We start from the raw sequence: 21,315 nt of genomic DNA, 5'->3' as shown, positions 1-21,315 counted from the left end.
GGCTCCGGATTGTGGATATGGATCTGAATCTACAGGATTGCCTTGCCAATCTCCCGTGTGTGGGTCGTGAGCTATTCGATGATTCCATCGAGGCGGCCACGAAGCGCCTCTTGGACCACGAGCGGTCCTTTACGTCTCTGGTAAAACTTAAACCTAAGGCCCCTCCGGCTCGCCAATATAAAATCCATCTCCGGAGGTATCCACAAAAATCCACTCCTGGTTTCTCTAGGCCTCCTTCGAAACGGCCCCAGCAGCAGCATCAACCTAAGACTCAGCCGCCGGCCCCGGCGAAGACCGGCCGTCCTTTTGACAATTCCAGTCCGAACCTTCGGGCTCCCTTCCTCCTGGAGCCTTCCCCCCTCCCTTTCGGGGGTCGTCTCCATCATTTCTATACCCAATGGGGAGAGTCTTACCTCCGACGGTTAGGTCCTGTCTATCATCTGGGAAGAGTACTCCCTCCACTTCAGTCGCATACCCCCGGACTTACCTCTAAGAGAGTTTCCTTCTGCTCAGTCTCAGCTTCCCCTCCTCCTACAGGAAGCTCAGGCTCTTTTTCACCTTCGGGCGGTCTAAGAAGCTCCTCCGGAGCAGTGGAACTCCGGATTTTATTCCCGGTACTTTCTGGTACCCAAGAAGACGGGGGATCAGCATCCGATCCTGGACCTCCGTGTTCTGAACAAGTTTCTGGTCTGGGATTCTCACCCTTCCGACGTTGTATCCCCTCTTGGACGAGGGGGACTGGCTGTGCTCACTGGACCTCAAGTAGGCATGCACGCACATTCCGATACACCCGGCCTCTCGCCGGTACTTGAGATTCTGGGTGGGGGATCTCCATCTCCAGTATCGTATTCTTCCCTTCGGCCTGGTGGCCTATCCGAGGGTTTTCACGAAATGTCTGGTTGTGGTGGCTGCGGCCCTGCGCCTCCGTGGCCTGCTGTTGTTTCCCTACCTCGACGACTGGTTAATCAAAGCGTCTTCTCTCAACGAAGTCTTGCGAGTGACAAGTCAGACCATCTTGCTCCTTCAGAGTCTCGGCTTCGAGGTGAACTTTCCCAAGTCTCACCTCTGCCCGACCCAGTCTCTCGAGTTCATCGGAGCGGTCCTGGACACGGTTCGTCTCCGCTCCTTCTTGCCTCACCCTTGTCAGGAGACCCTAATCCGTTTGTGCCGAAGGGTGACCCATCTGCACTCGGCACTGGCTCAGCTCATGATGGTCCTCCTAGGTCACATGGCCTCCACGGTTCACGTGACTCCTTTTGCCAGACTTCACCTCCGTGTTCCTCAGTGGACTCTGGCGTCCCAATGGAACCAGGATCAGGATTCTCTCTCCCGACGCATTGTTGTGACTCCTTTGTTGAGGTCTCTCCGTTGGTGGATGCTCTCTTCCAATCTCTCCAGAGGTTTTCTGTTCCATGCTCCTCCTCTGCAAAAGGTCCTCACGACGGACTCGTCGACCTACGCTTGGGGTGCTCATCTGGACAGTCTGCGCACCCAGGGTCTTTGGTCCCTGCAGACCGCCTTTTTCACATCAATCTTCTGGAGCTTCGAGCGATTTTCCTCGCTCTGAAAGCCTTTTGTCACCTACTTCGCGACCGGGTGGTGCTAGTTCACATGGACAACCAGGTCGGCACAGGGTCCAGGTCCCTGTGCCAGGAGGCAATGCGGCTCTGGAATTGGGCCATCCGCCGCAACATATTCATTCGGGCTAGTCTAAATTCAGGGCCAGCGGAACTGTCTGGCAGACAAGTTGAGTTGTCTTCTGCAGCCCCACGAGTGGTCCCTCCACTCCCTGACCCTGCGTCAGGTGTTTGCTCGTTGGGGGACTCCGAGCATCGATCTGTTCGCATCCCCCCCTCAATCACAAGTTGCCCCGCTTCTGCTCCAGGGTTTACACTCCTCTCAGGATCGAGGCGGATGCCTTCCTTCTGGATTGGACGAACGAGTTCCTGTATGCGTTCCCTCCATTCCCTCTGATTCTGAAGACTCTTGTCAAGCTCAAATCTTCGAGTGCCACCATGATTCTGATAGCTCCTTGGTTCTCCCTTCTGTTGCAACTCGGTTCCATCTGCCTATTTTTCCTTCTCTGCTTACGCAGAGTCAGGGTTCTCTGCTTCATCCCAACTTCCAGTCTCTGCACTTAACAGCTTGGTTCCTCGAGACTTAAAACCCTCGTTCCAATTCTCCCAGTCTGTGCTGGATGTCCTGGAGGCGTCTCGGAAGGAGTCCACTTGACAATGTTACTATCAGAAGTGGACCCGCTTTTCTTCCTGGTGTGCTACTCGGCCTCCTTCCTGGAGCCGCTCTCCGCCTCCTTGTCAGCTGTCCTGGATTATCTGTTGCACTTGTCTGGGGCTGGGCTCAAGTCCTCTTCGGTTCGAGTCCACCTTAGTGCCATTGCTGCTTTTCATCAGCTGATTGACGGGAAGTCTATCTCTGTTCATCCTGTGGTTTCCCGCTTCATGAAAGGACTTTTCCACGTTCATCTGTCCTGCAAACCTCCTCCGGTGGTTTGGGACTTTAACGTGGTCCTTGCTCAATTGATGAAACCCCCGTTCGAGCCGCTAGCGCGGGCTCACTTAAAGTATCTTACTTGGAAAATTGTGTTTCTTATTGCTCTCACTTCTACCCGTCGGGTCAGTGAGCTTCAAGCCTTAGTAGCGGACCCACCTTTCACTGTCTTCCATCACGATAAGGTTGTTCTCTGTACCCATCCTAAGTTCTTGCCTAAGATTGTTTCTGATTTTCACATCAGCCAATCCATTGTTCTTCCTGTGTTTGTTCCAAAGCCCCATTCTCATCCTGGGGAAGTGGCTCTACATTCTCTTGATTGTAAGCGTGCGCTGGCCTTCTACTTGAAGTGCACTGCTCATCATCGTTCTGCTCTCCAGCTGTTACTTTCTTTCGTTCCTAATCATTTGGGTCGCTTTGTCTCTAAGTGAACCATTTGTAACTGATTGGCTGCTTGTATTTCTTTCTGTTATGTTTAGGCTGGTCTCTCCCTGCTGGGTCGAGTCACAGGCCACAAAGTCAGGACGATGGCGGCCTCTGTTGCTTTCCTCCGCTCCACTCCCATTGAGGAAATCTTTAAGGGTGCCACTTGGTCCTCGGTTCATACGTTCCCCTCTCACTACTATCTGGATGCTTTTTCCAGGCGTGATGGCCACTTTGGCCAGTCAGTTTTGCAACTTCTATTCTCCTACATTGCCAACTCTCCCTCCATCCCTTTCTGGTTAGCTTGGGGGTCACCCACATGTAGAGAATATGCTGCCTGCTTGTCCTGGGATAAAGCACAGTTACTTACTGTAATAGGTGTTATCCAGGGACAGCAGGAAGATATTCTTGCAACCCACCCACCCACCTCCCCTTGGTTGACTTCTTTGCTTGCTATCTGAACTGAGGACACGCTGAGGAGACGCATGCCCTAGGCAGGGCGGGAGGGGCATGCGCGGGCCAATCGCAAGCTTGAAGGTCTTCGAGCAAGACTGTTTTCGAAAACGTCCGCTAGGGGGCTCCGTCGGTGACGTCACCCAAATGTAGAGAATATCTGCCTGCTGTCCCTGGATAACACCTGTTACGGTAAGTATCTGTGCTTTCTCTCCAGTCATCTGCAGCCCATCAACTAAAAATTCCATCTGTACACATGGCAAGACTAGAATCAACAAGAAATTCTGCCTTTTTTGAAACCGTTCAAACACTTTGGAACTCTCTACCATTAGAAATATGTATGGAGCGCTCACTTATGAAATTTAGGGCACTATTAGACTCTTCAATTTCAGCAGGCCTTTCTAGGGGAACATTTAATGGCAAATACAGTGATTACTCGCGAAGGGAACTGGATTTATAACTGTTTTGTTTGTCTGCCCTCTTCTCTCTTCTTTACTGTAATTTATTTTGTATTTCCTTTACTTTTCTATGTTGTGTTATATATTGCCTTGATGGAATAATCGCTTGGCAGTTTATAAGTATGTATTAAACATTAAACATTCATTTAATGTAGCTTATTACTGAACCAAAACTCACCAACTCCATGGTATTTTAGTGACTCTGTTAAATAGTGTATGCAGAGCTCACAGTCCAAAAGCCACTTCCTATTTTTCTCAGAACTGCTGATGATGAACTGAGTTTTGGAATAAATGCTCTTCAATTATGATGAAAGCTATATGTGGAATTTTTGGGAAACCCGTGATGGTATTATATTTCTTCATTGAATCTGAGAATTGTCAATAATGTATGCTAAGGTCACTTTTTTCTCCATTTTTATTCTAAATCTATACATGCAGCTTAAAATCGTGTATGCAAATATGCACTTGCAATTTAATTGACAAACAGGCCAATTAGTGCAGACAGTTGGGAGCTAATAAATATTGGTGCTAATTGGCATTAATTTAAAATTATGCCTGTATCTTTAGGCAGCAGGATCCACTTGTAAAATTTACAGGTGGATCCAAAAAACAGGGAGGAGCATGGGTGGATCAGGGGCATTCCTGGAATAAGGGCTATCTGTGCCTAGCAAAATCTTTGCACCCAATTGGGTACAGATTTCAGCACCAAATTCTATTTATAAATGGCGCCCAACTCTTAGCACAGTTTATAGAATAGGGCTAAGCACAAATTTTTTGCAGTGTCCAAATTTGGACACCATTTATAGAATTAAGTCCTTTGTCTTTTGCTTGGCTTGCATAATCTTTGAGAATTATGAGAAGTAAATTTTCTAGCCTGTTTATATTGAAGTTGAGTTGTACAGTATTTTATGTTTTTTACTTTGCATATTTGTTGTCCCATATTTTCAGGGGAAATAAGTATTTCTTTGCTGAGTGTTTTTAGCATCTTATTACTTATACATACTGAAGGATAAAAGATGCTGAATTTGAGGTTAAAGGTTCTATATTTTAGTAAGTACAGTTGTCACAGCATAACACACTTTTTTGTATTAGCAACTTGGAAACACTGCTCTTCACACAACCAAAGATCATATGGTCAATTGATAAAAGTAGTTATGTGGTAAAAGAAAAAGACATTTAGTCAGGTTGGTAATTTGAATTTTCAAGACAGATAAGTACTGTAATTTAATCATTTGTTCTCATTTTTAGAAGGAAAGTATAATTTATGAAAAATGTTAAAAATTCTGATTTTTTTTTTTGCATTTTATTTATACACAGGTATTTAGTGCTTGACAAATTGAGAAAAGATGCCGACAGAATTCATATTTTTAGTTCATTTTTCTATAAGCGACTCAATCAAAGAGAGAGAAGAAACATTCAAGAAACTTCAAATCTTTCGTAAGTCTCTTAAAACATGTTAGTTTAAGAGTTATTTATAGAAATGAACAAATGTATTAGCTTGGAACTGTTTTGATAAATGGTTAAGGAACTTTATATAAAGGGGTTTATATTATTTTAAGATAAGCGCACTTACACTAATATTGGGTTATGAAATATTGCAACTTTGAAAATATTACTGTGCTATGATCAGAATACAGAGGATAACCACTAGTTTTTTGTAACTTCATGATTACTTCTTGCATAAAGCTGTTATCCTAAGACAGATACCATAGAAGGAGGCAGAAAAGATCAATAGGTTCTCGAAGAGACTGTCGATTGGCTAAATACCCACGGCACGCAATAATAAGCTCCAAACAGGAGTTAAGAGAATCACAAGTAAATTTTAATTTGATAGGAAATGCCCTCAGTGTGATAAGACAGCGAAAGGAGCAATGCTCCTGCGCTCAAATCATGAAGCAAGGACCACCAGTCCCTGCCCCCACACTATCATAGGGCTTTTCCAAAGTGTGTGAAATAAATCAATCAGTGCAAGAAAGTGCAAAAATTAAAGCACAAAGCAACACACACAGGTAAAGGCAATCAACAGTCTCTAAGAAAACCTCCCCCCCACACAAACCAGAATCACAGTGCCGACTTAGCTGGAATAAGGTGGTAAAACGAACTCCCCAAAAGCAAGGAAGAACGCCGAGTGGATGGGTCAACCAGGCATGGTTTCGGGAAACTCCCTTCCTCAGGAACCAGAAAACTCCATGAAGCCATGGAGTGGAACACGATACTCTGACATGGTCCCGCCTTCCTGTGCTGCTCATTGGTTGCCTCATACCATGACGTTTCCTGTGGAGTCCTTTTAGTGCGCTGCTGCGCTGTCCTCTGGTATCTCCACCAGTGTTCCCGCTAAGGTGCGCTGGCCTGCGCGCGCGCACAAAATATTACATCGCAGCGCAAAGTTTCTCTTCACAGCGCACACACGCGTCGCAAAGGTAAGGGGAGGTAAGGTAAGGGGACGCATTGGGGGGATTGCACTTCCCCACAATTGCCATGCTTCGGTTCCTCTTCTTCCTTCCTTCCTCCCCCCCCCCCCCGCGGGACCCTGCGGCACCATCAACTCTTACTCCCTCTAATGTCGGCCCTGCAGCTCCAGACTTCCTCGCACCTTCTCCCCTCCCCCTTTGGATCGCTATTATTTTAAATGTTATAGCCGCGGAGCTGTATCCATCAGTGGAGATGTCTAACCTCGGCCTGCCCCGGAACTCTTACTGCAACAGTGACTTCCTGTTCCTGCCTAGACGGGCGGCTGCTGCAGTAAGAGTTCCGGGGCAGGCCGAGGTTAGACATCTCCACTGATGGATACAGCTCCGCGGCTATAACATTTAAAATAATAGCGATCCAAAGGGGGAGGGGAGAAGGTGCGAGGAAGTCTGGAGCTGCAGGGCCGACATTAGAGGGAGTAAGAGTTGATGGTGCCGCAGGGTCCCGCGGGGGGGGGGGGAGGAAGGAAGGAAGAAGAGGAACCGAAGCATGGCAATTGTGGGGAAGTGCAGAGCTGCAGGGAAGAGTGTTGCGGTACCCAGCTGGAGGGAGAAGGAAGATGAGGGAGGGAATTAAAGGAGATGCCAGGGCTTGGAGCATAGGAGGAAGGTATGCCAGTCTAAGGGAAAAGGAAGGGGGAGATGTGAGAGCATGGAGGGAAAGATGGAAGAAAAGGAAAGGAGAGAGATGCCAGAGAATCAGGGAAGGGGAGATACCAGACTATGAGGAGAGGTGTGGGAGAGGGAAGGCGAGGAGAGACCAGACCAATGGGGTGAAAGGAGAGATGGAAGGGGGAGGCATACAGTTTCTGGAAGGGGCATAGAAGGAGAGAAGATGCCATATAGGGGAAGAGAGACGGCAGACAGTGAATGGAAGGAAGAGAGTTACAAGAAGATGAGGAAAGGAGAAACCACAGAAGACAAAGGTAGAAAAAAATTTCTATTTATTTATTGCTTTAGGAGACATGTGTCACTGTTTCTGTGAAGCATTGTATGCAGAGTCCAGCTTCTTGCTGGTTCAATTTAACCTTTGTCTATGTATTTTTATTTTATCCCCCCTTTTACAAAACTGTGAAGCGTTTTTAGCACCAGCCTTGGTGGTAGCAGCTCTGATGCTCAGAATTTTATGAGCATCAGAGCTGTTACCTCCGTAGCTAAAATCCACACTACAGTTTTGTAAAAGAGGGAGGGGTTAGTTTGTGATTACATATTCCTTACTAGGCGAAGGTGTTTTCTGTGTTCTGTGTGTTCGAAAGACATGGTTTTCTGTTAGGATTGACGGTGTAGGATTGATCTGTGCTGGTCTGGCTTGTTTAGTTTTACAATGGGTGTATTGATGTACTGCTCACTGCAATATGTAAGATGCTGCCTTTTCCTAGGTACTCATGTGTGACGTGTGGTTTGTTACTAAAAATCATGTTTTTCTTACAGATGGGGGGGGGGGGCCAAAAAATGATGGGCCCCGGATGTTACATATGCTAGGTACGCCACTGTATGTAAAGATACCAGAAAGCTGGCGTAGCAAAAACTTCTAAGTTTTGAGTATTTAACCCTCCCACAATCTCACGGGCACTCGTTTCAAGTTTATTGAGATTTTGATTTAAACGCAATATCAAATATTTTCAATGCGTATAACAAAAATAAATTTGGGGAAATAAATAAAACCATTTGAACCAGTGTTCCCGCTAAGCTGCGCTGGCGTGCGCTGGCGCACAAAATATTACATCGCAGCGCACACGTTTCTCGTCACAGCGCACGATCGGAAGAGGCGTACGGCAGATGGCAGGGCGGCGAGAGGAGAATCGGGCGAGTTGGCTCATAACTTGCTGGCGCCCGATATTTTTGGCTCACGGTGAAAAAAGTTTGCTCACAACACCCGCCCGCTTAGAGGGAACACTGATCTCCACCCTCCCCCAGCCGGCCTGACGGTCTTCAGAGTTAGTTTTCTGGTTCCTGAGGACTCCGATTGCAGACTGTTTCTAGACCTGTCAGCAGTACACGCATTCTGGCAAGTTCCACATTACGGATGGACCCGAGGCATGCTGTCAAAGCAGTGATAGCACCCGGGGAGTTTTTGGCTTCTTTGGATCTCATAGAAGCCAATCTCCACTTCCCGATATTCCCAGATCGAAGGTTCCTGAGGTTTCATATTCTCGGGAGGCATTTCCAGTTTGCAGCGCTCCCTTTCTGTTTGGCATCGGCGAACAGAACTCTTACCAAGACTATGGTGGTGGTGGCTGCCCATCTGCGATCTCTGGGTGTCCTAGTGCATCCATACCTCGACGACTGGCTGATCAGAGCTCCTTCATGGAAGCAGGGTAACTTAGCGGATCGCCTAGTGTCGTTGCTGGAACGTCTCCGAGGGTGATCGCTCTGAAGGAGAGTCGCCTCATGCCGACCCAGGACTTGGAGTACCTAGAGATCTGGGTCAACACAGGTTTGAACCGGGTGTTTTTTCAAGGATCCAGAAGACTGAAACTCAATAGTGCAATTCAGGACATGTTAGCAGTCCCAGCACAGACGGCCTGGCAGTGCCTGTAGGTGTTGGGTCTCATGGTGGCGACCATAGATGTATTCCCGTGGGCAAGAGCTAGCCTGCGTCCTCTTCGGTTTTCGCTTCTGGTGCGGTGTAATCCACGGCGCGCAGCAGTATGATGTAGTGGTTGAACCCAGTCACTCTGTCCACAGAGCGCCCTCTGTGGGTCTTGGATTGAGTGACCCTGTCTACGGATGCGTGTCTCTCTGGTTGGGGAGCGGTTTGCATTTCCGTCCCGGTCCAGGGCCACTGGACACCGAGAGAGAGCCGATGGTCGATCAATCGGCTGGAGCTACGGGTGATCCGGTTAACTCTGCTACGATTCCAAGGGAGTTTCCGCCAGAAGGCTGTTAGTGTGTTCTATGTCTACCGTCAAGGGGGCATGAGGAGTCCCTGGCTGGGATTGGAGACTCAGATTTTCTTTGCTTGGGCGGAACATCATCTCTTGGCTTTTTCCGTGGCTCATGTGGCCGGCGTCGGCAACGTTCAAGCAGACTTCCTCAGTCATCAGACTCTGGACCAGGAAGAATGTTACCTGTCAGGGCTAGCGTTTGAGGCCATAGTGCGCCGCTGGGGTTATCCCACCTTTGATGGCGTCATCGGTGACCAGGAGGGCAGCCAGATACCTCAGCCTCCGAAGATAGGTCAACGCTCTGGTTCAACCTTGGCCCACAAGTGTGCTCCAGGTGCGGTCTGCGTCATCTTTGGCATCGGTGGTTGCTCACACATGGACCGTTTGCACTTCAAATCTGGTCTGCATTGGTCTTCCGGCCTGGCGCTTGAGTGGGCAACCTTGACAGCCAAGGGTTGTTCCTCTGTGGTTATCACCATGCTCCTACAGAGCAAGCAGAAATCGATGGTATTGGCCTACCCGACAGGCTGTAGGTGTTTTCAGGCTTGGTATGCGGGGCTTCAGGTGGACTCTTTGGTGCCGTCGGTGACTCATGTTCTGGACTTCCTGCAGGATGGCTGCAGGAAGGGTCTGACAGTCTCTTCTCTGCGTGTTCAGCTTTCAGGACTCTCCTGTTTGGATCCCTCTTCGTTCAGGGGTTCTCTGGCTTCTCTCCCAGATGTTGTCCGGTTCTTGGGGGGGCAGGGAGGCTGCGGACTGCCTTGGCCATCGTGGACCCTGAATTTGATCGTATGCTCCCTGACTTGTCCGCCCTCTGAATCCCTGGATGAGATCTCTCTGAAAGATCTTACTATTAAGACCGTCTTCCTGGTGGTGGGCACATTGGCATGGTGAGTGTCAGAGCTTCAGGCTTTATCGTGCAGAGATCCTTTTCTTCGCATCATGGAGTCTGCGGTGATATTTGAGGACTGTGCTTTCTTTTCTTCCAAAAGTGGTTTCCTCTTCCCACGTCACCCAGGAAGTTCGTTGGCAAGGCTTTGTTCCTTTGGGTTCCAAGTCTCAGGACTGTGTTCTGCGGTCTCTGGATGTCCGGCGTCTTCTTTTGAGATACCTAGAGGCTGTTAACAACTTCCATCTGTCTGTTTGTCCTGGCGGGCCCCGCGTGTCAGAGTCGGCTTGCTTCCAAGACTACTATTTTGCGTTGAATACAAGTGGCCATTTCCGTGGCTTCTGTAGCAGCGGGGAAGAAGCCTCCCCTTGGGGTGAAGGCTCACTCTACCAGAGGAATGGCTTCCCCTTTGTAAGTTTTAAGGGTTGGTGGGGGTTCCCCAGGAGGTGCCCTTTCTGATCTTCAGGCTGTGTCCACGTTCCAGGATTTTCCTGTGTTTTGCAGTTTATAATGTTTACATTATGTTTGATTCCAATTGGCCATTTTTGGCCATAGTTTTTAGTATAATACGATATTGAGCAGAATTGACTGGTAGCGGGAGTTCCCACGCCCTCTCTTTCTTTTCTTCTGTTTCCTGTTGTCATAGATCTCCATAGCTTTTCTACTAACTGAGCATGTTAGGAAGCTCCCGGGCAGGTAGTCCATCTTTTAGTTTCCCTGCAGCTGAAGCTATCAGAGATACAAGATCCCGTCAATTCAGCCTCCAGAGAAGAAAGGAAGGTTAGCAGAGGTAAGAAACCTAATCTTTCATTCAGGTTATTCTTCCCAATGTGCAACACTTTGCATTTGTCCACATTAAATTGCATCTGCCATTTGGACTTCCAGTCTTCCAATTTCCTAAGGTCCGTCTGCAATTTTTCACAGTCAGCATTCGTTTTAACAACTTTAAACAGCTTAGTGTCATCTGCAAATTTAATCACCTCACTCGTCTCAATTTCCAGATAATTTATAAATAAGAAGCACCAGTCCTAGTACAGACCCTTGCGGCACTCTACTGTTTACTCTCCTCCATTGAGAAAAATGACCATTTAACCCTACCCTCTGTTTTCTATTCAATAACCAATTCCGAATCCACAACTGAACTTTGCCACCTATCCCATGACTCTTCAATTTTCTCAGGAGCTTTTCATGAGGAACTTTATCAAAAGCTTTCTGAAAATCGAGATACATTACCGTATATCAACTCGCTCACCTTTATCCACATGTTTATTCATACCTTCAAAGAAGTCAAGCAAATTTGTGAGGCAAGATCTCCCTTGGCTGAACTCATGCTGACTGTCTCATTAAATCATGTTAGTCTACATGTTCCACAATCTTATTTTTTATTATTGTTTCTACTATTTTGCTCGGCACTGAAGTGAGGCTTACCAGTCTGTAATTTCCCAGATCTCCCCTGGAGCCCTTTTTAAAAATTGACGTAACATTGGCCACCCTCCAATCTTCATGTACTACAATCGATTTTAGCAACAGGTTGCAGATCACTAATAGCAGGTAAGCAACTTCATGTTTGAGTTCTTTTAGTACCCTGGGATGTATACTATCCAGTCCTGGCGATTTATCACTTTTTAACTTGCCGATTTGGCTTAATACATCTTCCAGATTCACCGAGATTTCTTTCAGTTCCTCCTCATCCTCACCCTTGAAAACCATTTCTCTTACATCTTCTTCCGTAACAATTGTAGCCAGAGGCCCTATCGATGAAGCTATCTTCTGGGCCAGTTATGAATCTAACGTCACTGAACATTCCAAGGAGGAATTCTGTACCCACTGGGACACCTTCAGTGAAAACACCATAAATTGTATCGCCCCAAAACGACTGAAAGCCAAATGTCAAAGGATATCAGACAAATGGTTTGACAAAGAAATGCAAATACTAAAGCGACAAGTAAGATGCCTAGAGCGTGCCTGGAACAAGAATAAAGGAGACAATGTCAAACTGAAATGGCTGGAGAAATCACAAGAATACAAATTCAAACTGAAAGAGAAATGCAAAAACTACTACTCCACCTTAAGAAACCAGCACGGACTTGACACAAAACAACTGTTCCAACTAGTCACTAACCTGATAGATACCACCCCTCTTACATGCACCACCCATGACATTACGCCTACTGCAGACACCCTTGCCCACTGCTTCCACTCAAAAATACAAACAGCAAGAGACTCTCTCTCAAAGCAAAGAAATCCATCATTTTTATAATCCTTCTGAACCCAAGGATGCATGCACACTGAGTCAACTTGTGCTGGAACTCATTCTCTTTACCTACCAGTTCAACTATTTCTTTAAGAAATACGCTCAAAAATACTCCCCATAGACTCCTGTCCCCCTGCACTAATGGCTAAAGCCTCAGACAAGTTCCTATCCAATCTTTACACTTGGTTAGCAGACACGTTAATCAGAGGAGAAGTTCCCACAGTAAGAGGCCACATCATCCAACCCATCGTAAAAGATGAGAAAAAATGTACCTCACAGCCTGACAATTAAAGACCCATCTCACTAATCCCACTATTCATAAAACTCATGGAGGGGATAGTTCAAACGCAACTAATGAACCACCTACATCAATTTCATCTGCTCCATGATTCCCAATCAGGTTTCAGATCATTCAGCACTGAAACAATAATCACATCCCTCCTCAACGACTTATACAGTATATTAAGCAAGGGACTAAACACACTCATACTCCAACTGGATCTCAGCAGTGCCTTCGACCTAATGGACCATGATTTGCTATTATTCCACCTAGACTCCTTTGGAATATCAGCAAATGTCCTCAACTGGTTCCGAGGCTTCCTGAAATCTTGCAGCTAACAAGTTCAATCTGAAGACACACGGACAAATAGACCAGCAGCTGTGGCATTCCACAAGTTTTCCCACTGTCACCCCTCCTCTTTAACATCTACCTAGCCTCTCTAGTGGACCACCTGAGCAACCTAAACATCACCCACTACAGCTTTGCTGATGACATCACCATCATTCTCCCTGTTACCCGCCTAACACACACAGAAATACAGAGCATAGACTCGGTCTTCTCTACAATAGAAGATTGGATGGCCCACTCCAAATTAAAACAAAATACTGAGAAAACAAAATTCTTCATAACCTCATCTACCAACTTCACAAAGGACTCCCTTACCTTGAGGGGAACCAACTTTCCAATCTCCCCTACAATTAAAATCTTGTGTGTCCACCTTGACAGACAACTATCCAGGTCAGCCTAAGTAGATAATGTTGTACATAAGGGCTTAAATGCATTATGGAAACTCAGGTCCATAAGGAAGTATTTTGAACTAGCTCCATTCCAACTCCTAGTCCAGGCACTAGTCTTCAACATTGTATACCTAGTGGAACTACACAGACACTTCTGGAAACTAAGTGTCATCCAAAACACTGCCATCTTCAACCTAAAAAAATTCAATCACATAACTGTTCTATCAAAAGCTGCATTGACGATTGATGGTCGAGTGCCCTTCAAATTCGGATGCCTCTTTTACAAGGCATTATATGGTCTACTGCCTAACTACCTCACTAATCAATTCATATTCGCCAGACCTGGTCAATTCACACCTCATCTATCATCCTTCCCCTTCCCCTCATTTAAACGCTGTTCTCAAAAAAGATTCATCACCTGGCTACTATCTTACCAAGTTGCTTCCAAAGACCTGAACCGAGTCAACTGGTCAAAACATCTACCTCCTACGTTCACTTTAGGAAATTCCTAAACATACCTTTTCCTGAAATTCAGTACTTTTTAGATACTTTTTCAAACTACCTCAAATGCTAGCCTAACTTGTCACTCATGACATATCTCACTGATACTGATCTATACCTCTTTTATAAAGCTCACGGCCTACCTCTGAACATTGCAGTTTACCGCTGTTGCCAAGTTATATGGCAGCCCCTTGTCATTAATCTTTCTATCACTTTGTAAATATGTACTGTCAACCTCCTTTGTAACTCCACTGCTAATCTCCTTCCCGAGTCTTATTGTAGGTCACTGACGCTGGTAAGCTTTTCCTCTTTTGTAAACTGCATAGAACCACAAGGCTTATGCAATATACATAAAAATTTGTTATGTTTTGCCATCCACGGAGCCCGGTACGGACAGTGTTAAAGTGTACTGTGAAGCTTTGAGACTGCCCGCACTTCAAATGTGCGAATGCCTTCCCTCCCGACTTTGGCTCGTGGTTCCTCAGTTCGTTGTGGAGCGAAGAAGTTGCATTTAAATTCTGTCCATATGAGTTTACCTTCCCGTCTCTAGTTTATTCATTTTGTCCTTCTGGTCTTCTGCGGCAGGCTCTTTTGGCACTGGCATGCATATGTCCTGTGGGTTGGTGCATGCCGGTGTCCACTTGAGGTAAGGGTTTGGGGGTGGGCCGTGAGGGGTGCGAAGCCAGTTCCCGGGATGGGGTGGGGGCTCGCATATTGAGTCAGTGTTCGTTTTGCAAGTCAGAGTTTGCAGGAGTGTTTTGTTCGTCTTGCAAAACCCTCGCAAACCACAGTTTGACTGTATTCACATTTTTCCCCCCAGTCACCAACGAATGCTTCCAGGATTCATATGCACTTAGCTTGCTGCAGGCCTCTGACATTGTTTGCAGTTCAACAGAGCTCTATCACACATGTCATCATAGAATCCTCCGCAGCAGCCTAGTGGTTAGTGCAGTGGGCTGAGATCCTGGGGAACAATTCCAACTGCAGCTCCTTATGACTCCTTATGACTGGGCAAGTCACTTAACCTTCCATTGTGCTAGATTCAAAAGCTTGGATTGTAAGCCCATTAGGGATGGAGAAAGTGTGTGCATATAATAAATGTAAACAGCTTTGATTATACCACAGAAATGAAGAATATAAAATCTCATTATTCTTTAAAATTCTCTCTTCCCTTCATGGTATCCCTGTTTGTCCCTGCTGCTCTACAGTTTAGTCAGAGAGGAATCCATAGGACCTTCTGTCTTTTCATAAGGGGGCTGTCAACCTTTGTTCCTGTAGTTGCAGTTGCATTCATGCCTTTCACTTGATACATTTATCCTGCAGTTCTTTGCTATCATGTGGTCTTTGTTGTGCTTCTTCCTTTGTCAGGGTTCTGCTTGGTTAGGGAGCAGAGATATTAAGCTTCTTCATAAAGTTTGATGCCATTCCATCCAGGGAGATATGGATTTTATTCAGTTTGTTTTATTCAGTTAGGAACGGGAGCTGTGGAGCAGCTCAGCACTGGTAGTATCTAGGATCCTTGCTTACCTGATACTAGTTAGGTCAATTGGGAAAACTACAGATCTCAGCAATGAGGAGACAGTCTTAGTGTTCTAACCCTGAATCATTGAAGTTTGGTAGGAATTTTGCAGAAATTGGCTGAAAAGAATTATGCTATTTTTATCATAATTATAATGTTCTACATTTTGCTAATGACTGTTTATAATACACTAATTGGTGATATTATAGTGTTTGCATTTCACTGAAATTGCAACTGCTGTCTTAAAACGGGATCAGATTTGAAATGTTTGTCATTAAAAGGACATATATTATTTGGATTAAGGAAATCCTAAAGGTACAGAAAGTTTAGGTTTAATATTTTATTTAACCTTTCTGGTCCTTATGGACAGCAAAAGCTATCCAAATCAATCCAGTCCTTAGACCAAATGAATGCAGTAATTTGGTCTAAGGACTGGATTGATTTGGATAGCTTTTGCCTATATGCCTATATATTTTTATGAAATAAGCAGATGCAAATGTTTTGCATATACTCTACGTGCATGCATGTACAAGTAAGTTATAAAGTATGCTCATATATTACTACTTGATTTCTGCTCAGACTACACTTCTGGGTGCATATATGGGGTCACAGACAATGACATTTCACCAAAAACTGAAGAGACTGTGTTGTTGACAACTAAATGTGAGTAAAAGGAGGGAAAATAGCCTCAGAATCCCATCAGAGATACAACTGTTGACCTCCAAACTAGAAATGATAAATCACTTAACAGGCTTAAAAAAAACCTTTTTTACCAAAGCAAAAATCTCTCAGGGTTAAATAACATATCATTGTGACTTGTATTATTACTTTTTTTCCCCTCTTTTTACTCATATTTAGTTGTCATTGACACAATCTTATAATTTTTTGGTGAGATTGCATTGTGTGTGATAGTGTTTTGGACGCGATTGATAAAAGGTATGGAAAATCTTTCGTATGCTGAAAGACTAGAGAAGTTGGGGCTCTTTTCATGGAAAAGCGGAGACTTAGAGGGGACATGATAGAGACTTACAAGATCATGAAGGGCATAGAGAAAGTGGAGAGCAACAGATTCTTCAAACTTTTGAAAACTACAAGAGCGAGAGGTCACTCAGAAAAATTAAAAGGGGACAGATTCAGAACCAATGCTAGGAAATTCTTCTTCACCCAAAGGGTGGTGGACACCTAGAATGAGCTTCCAGAGGGTGTGATTACGACAGAGCACGATATCGGGGTTCAAGAAAGGATTAGATAATTTCCTGAAGGAAAAAGGGATAGAAGGGTATAGATAGAAAAATACTATATAGGTCCTGGACCTGATGGGCTGCCGCGAGAGCAGACTGCTGGGCATGATGGACCTCTGGTCTGACCCAGCAGAGGCAATGCTTATGTTCTTATATGGATTCCACATAAAAGAATACATCCTCTTGCCACCACACTTGATTATAAGTATGTGAATAATTTTATAAGAACTATCTTCTATATGTAAAACATACTTCAAAATAACAGAAAATACATGAAATTACTCCCATTGTGGATGTTATGAAAATAACACCTATTTATCGTTGTGCTCCCTTAATTTTTATAAAATTACCTTAATACAGAATCAGCAATAAACATTTATTATTACAATGAGACTCACTCTGTAAATAAAACATAAACAGTAATATCCTGGGATGCTAATGAAATTAATTGAAATGACAGTTCTAAAGTTTAAAACTAAAAACTTTAAAAAAAAAATTTTGTTTTGCAGACTACAGCAGAAACGGCATGGAAGAGTGAAAACATGGACACGACATGTCGATATTTTTCAGAAAGATTTTGTTTTTGTTCCTCTTAATGAAGCGTATGTAGATATTTTCTAATATAATCTTTGATGAAGGAGACCAGTTAGATTATACACTCCATTTGTAATAGACTAGATTGAAACGTGTATGTTTAGGAAAGATCTAACTTAATATAGTATTTCTCTTTGAGTATCAATCAGGTATTTATCATTAATTATATTTTAAAGGTAAACATTATTGAAGCTTAGTTTATGGTTAAGGCTAGAACAGCAAAATACAAAACAGTGGTTCATGAATTTGTTCCAGGAATTCTTGTCTTGCCAGTTTATAAAATACAATTGACATTTTACTACAACATTTTGTTAAGTCTGTGTTCTTTTCTATAAAGGCAACAAAAAGAGGAGCTGCTTCTACTATATCGCTGCATTTCAGCAAGCACTCCACATCCCTCAACAAGGGAGCTAGGGTGTCATCTCTTACAACTCAATATTAAAAGGAATATTTAGATAGATAATTTCAATTCGGTTAAATCTACTCAGAAACCCATACGTTAGGTGATCAATCCATTCCTGCAACCAGGTTTGGCAAAAGTGTGATATTTAGAGCTTTCAGCACCTCCCACATACTAGTGGAGTGTCCCCTTCAGATTTTCCTTCTGCAAGTGAACTGTGCAGAGGTGTTTCTGATCTGCTCTGCTTACTTTTTCTTATTTTCAGCTTCTCAAATAGGCAAGCTTGCCCCCAGTTCCGGTGTCCATTCAGAGCCAGACTGGCAGGATTGGAAATCAGACTCAATGCCACTATTATCTCAGGCCTTGGAGACCGTCCTGGAAAACTCCAGTTCCCTGTTTGGGTCCGATAGCCAAGATGCCTCTCTGGCACTTAACCAGGGAGATGACCCTCTAATCCGCCACCTCTTCAAGTCGATCTCTGTCCACCATATTATAGCGGATGCTGTTAAGAAGTTGAAACTGGAGGCTCAGCCCTCTACTTTCCAGTGCATGGTCATGAGTGGCTCTAATGTTTAGACCTCCTTTTTTCCAGTGCATCCGAACATTACTGTCCTAGTTATGGAGGAGTGGGAAACCCTGGAAGGATTGCTTAAGCCTTATCCAGACTCTCTTCCATGGCACCTGAGTTCCAGCAGCTTTTAATCAGCTGATGATGGACTCTGTGGTGACTCAGGTCACCAAACGCCCAACTCTCCTGAGTAAGGGAGGAGTTATCCTGAAAGATGCACAAGATCATAAGGTGGACATGGTTTTGAAGAAACAATTTGAAGCTCTAGCTCTGGGAATCAAAGCGGCAATCGCAGCTTCTTTTGCTGCTCAGGCCTGCCACACCAGATTGAGATGGGAGCCCTCTGTGGAGGAGGACATATGCCACCAGCTTATGCTAAAAGGAATAGATTACATGCCAGACACCCTGTATGGACCTTATCAGGGTCATGAGCAAGGTATCGGCATATGAAGTCTCTGCTCGCAGAATGTTCTGGATCCAGCAGTGGGTGAGTGATTCAGCATTTAAGGCAGCCTTAAGCAGACTACCCTTTAAGGGGTAGATGCTTTTCAGTAAGAGCCTGGACAACTTTATGGCCAGTGTGATGGATTACCAACCTAAGTCTGCCAGAGAATAAGCCACGCCAACCCCCAGGAGGGAGTAGATGTACTTTTAGTCCCTCCTGCTGTTCTCACCAGTACAACCCGAGTTCCTCTACCCAGAGATCCTTCCAAGGTTACAGGCAGCAATTTAGCAACCCCAGATACCAGCAGCCTTTGGGGTCTTGCATCAGCCTGCCCTCCATAAAGCCCTATTGACACCAAGATGACGCTGTGCCTCCATATATTGGAAGGCGGGTGTCAGCGTTTCTGAAGGAGTGGGAGAAAATTTTCTCAGACCATTGAGTGCTAGACATCATCTAAGAGGGTCACAAGATCGAGTTTTAACGTCCCGTGGATTTGTTCCTCAATTCTCCAGCCAGATGGCCAGAAAAGAGGCCAAGGTTCGAGCCACACTTCAAAGGCTCTTAGATATTCAGCGGATGAGGATGTTCTGAAAGATGACTTATTTGTCACTCTTCACAATAAAAACAGATAATGCAAATCCAAGTTGATAGTCCACATATGTTTGTCTTACTGGACCCTACACGATCCATGTTTCGCCACTTCGTCTGCACTACAGTCATTTTGGTGATCTGTTCAAAGACATGCATACTGTTTTTAGTCTATATTTTCTTTATTTGAGATTTTTATACCAACCGGACCCCAGAGGAAGGTGTGTTCACTGAAACACAGACCGTGTAGGGTCCGGTAGGACAAATATATTTGACTATTAACTTGGATTTGTATTTGTATTTATCTACTTTTATTGTGAAAAGTGACATAAAACATCTTTCAGAACATCCTCATCCACAGTTTTTTGCTTTTATCGTTTGGATTGTTTTCATTGTGGAACATTGGGTCTTCTTTCCTTTTGTTGTTGTCTTAGATATTCAGGCCACAGAATCTGTCTTCAACGAATCGGGCTCAGGCAAATATTCCAGACAGTTCACTGTGCCTAAGAAAGGCACAGAAGACTGGAGGCCCATATTGGTTCTCAAAGCCGTAAATGTTTCTAAGGATCCCACATTTCCACATGGAAACGGCCCATTCAGTCATTGCAGCGATGGCTTCAGGAGAGTTTCTGGCCCCTCTGGATCTGACAGAAGCATACCAGAAGCAGTTGTACCATTTTTTTTTTCTCTCTGTTGTACGATTTTTTTTTCTCTACCACCTAATTTTATCTGATTGTAACATTGTACCATTTTCGCTGATTGTCCAGCCCTTCTTCGTTGTAAACCGCCTCGAACTACTTTCCCTAGCAACAGCAGCAGATGAATCCAGAGACCAATGGGATAGCTCACATCTACCAGCAGGTGGAGATAGAGAAACTGATTAACAGGTGTATTTATTGGCTGGCACTCCTCCTGTCTCATCAGTATGCTCTATCTCCCAGCAGGGGATAGTCGCTATTCCAGTTGCTCCTGGATTCTGATGATGGCTGGAAATTCCATTTCTCCTGTTGAGATTTTTCTCTTCAGTGAGCTTACAATTGATTCTATTTCTCCTGTTGAGATTCTTTCTCTTCAGTGAGACAGGGGTGTCCGGCTGAGCGATGCCGGCTTTAGAGGTTACACTTGGGCCCCCCCTTGTCCCTGCCTCACCCTCCCTCCTCTGATAGAGGGTTTATCTGGGTCTCTAGTTTTCTTCTTTCCCTAAATAAAAAAAAAAAAAATAGAGACTGCAGTTGCTATCCACGATTGGGTACTCTTTGTAGTACTCACCCTGTTCCTACCAGAGTCTTACAGCCTTGTAAGCTGGGTTGTGAGTATACCTTTTGTTACTTTGCAATTGCAAGTTATATTTTGTTGGTTGTTGGTGGTGTTTGGTGCTTCGGGGATCAGTCGTGTGGTTAGCCGGTTGTTGGCTCTTTTCTCAGCCGCTAAACTTTGGTGAGCGTATTTTCTTGTTGTGGCATAGGTGAGTGGACTGAGCTCCCGCGTTGTAGTTTGGGCTCGGTTGGAGGAGCTGCTGCCTTCCCGCGCACGGGAGATGCTTGGGAGTTTCCTGTGTGGGCGGAGGGGTATCCTCGCATTTGCTTTGTGGTACGCTGAGGCGGCCCGTCGTTTGGCAGGGGCCGCGGCTGAGGTCGGGGTAATATAGAGTAGAGAGCCCGTGCCTCTTCCGTGGGCTGTTGGATCGCAAGAGTGCTCCGACACTGACAAACGCGATGGGGGCGTTCTTCTGGTCTGTTTCGGCGGTTTTCTTTCTCTCTGCACCTTTCTCAGTCTCCGTGTTGTTTCCTCCCAGTTCCATGAAGCCGGCGATACCAGCATGGGTGTTTTCGCTGGCTCGGAGGAGAACGTCACAGCGTGGCATAGGCCGCTTGCCACGGTGGTGTTTGAGTCTCCGGCTAAGAGCCGCAGTCTTTTCTGAGTAAAAGACTAGCGCTCCTGTTCTGGGGGGGGAGGAGGCTGCGGCGTTCAGTATTTTCTCTGATCCGGCTTCTATTGGCTCAGCCGTTGCTTCTCGGCCTTTCCGGTCGAGTGCAACGGCAGAAGCTTACAGTTTATCCTGGGTTCATATTGGAGCCCAAGGTGGGGGAATCTCCCGAGT

At 45.3% G+C, this 21,315-nt stretch overlaps 1 protein-coding gene across 11 annotated transcripts in view; it reads left to right on the top strand.

Moving 5' to 3' along the window:
- The window catches only part of SENP6 (SUMO specific peptidase 6), a 373,212-nt gene that overhangs the window by 266,408 nt on the left and 85,489 nt on the right, over positions 1 to 21,315 (top strand). For all 11 annotated transcript variants that reach the window (XM_033935430.1, XM_033935428.1, XM_033935423.1 and 8 more), the window contains 2 exons: positions 5,160 to 5,279; positions 17,129 to 17,221. In XM_033935430.1, coding sequence (XP_033791321.1) covers positions 5,160 to 5,279; positions 17,129 to 17,221 — 213 coding nt within the window. The remainder of the gene's footprint in view (positions 1 to 5,159; positions 5,280 to 17,128; positions 17,222 to 21,315) is intronic.

Source organism: Geotrypetes seraphini, chromosome 3, assembly GCF_902459505.1.
Source record: "Geotrypetes seraphini chromosome 3, aGeoSer1.1, whole genome shotgun sequence".
Lineage (NCBI taxonomy): Eukaryota > Metazoa > Chordata > Amphibia > Gymnophiona > Dermophiidae > Geotrypetes > Geotrypetes seraphini.
Note: the sequence above shows the minus strand (reverse complement) of the source record. Positions and strands in the feature narration are given on the sequence as shown.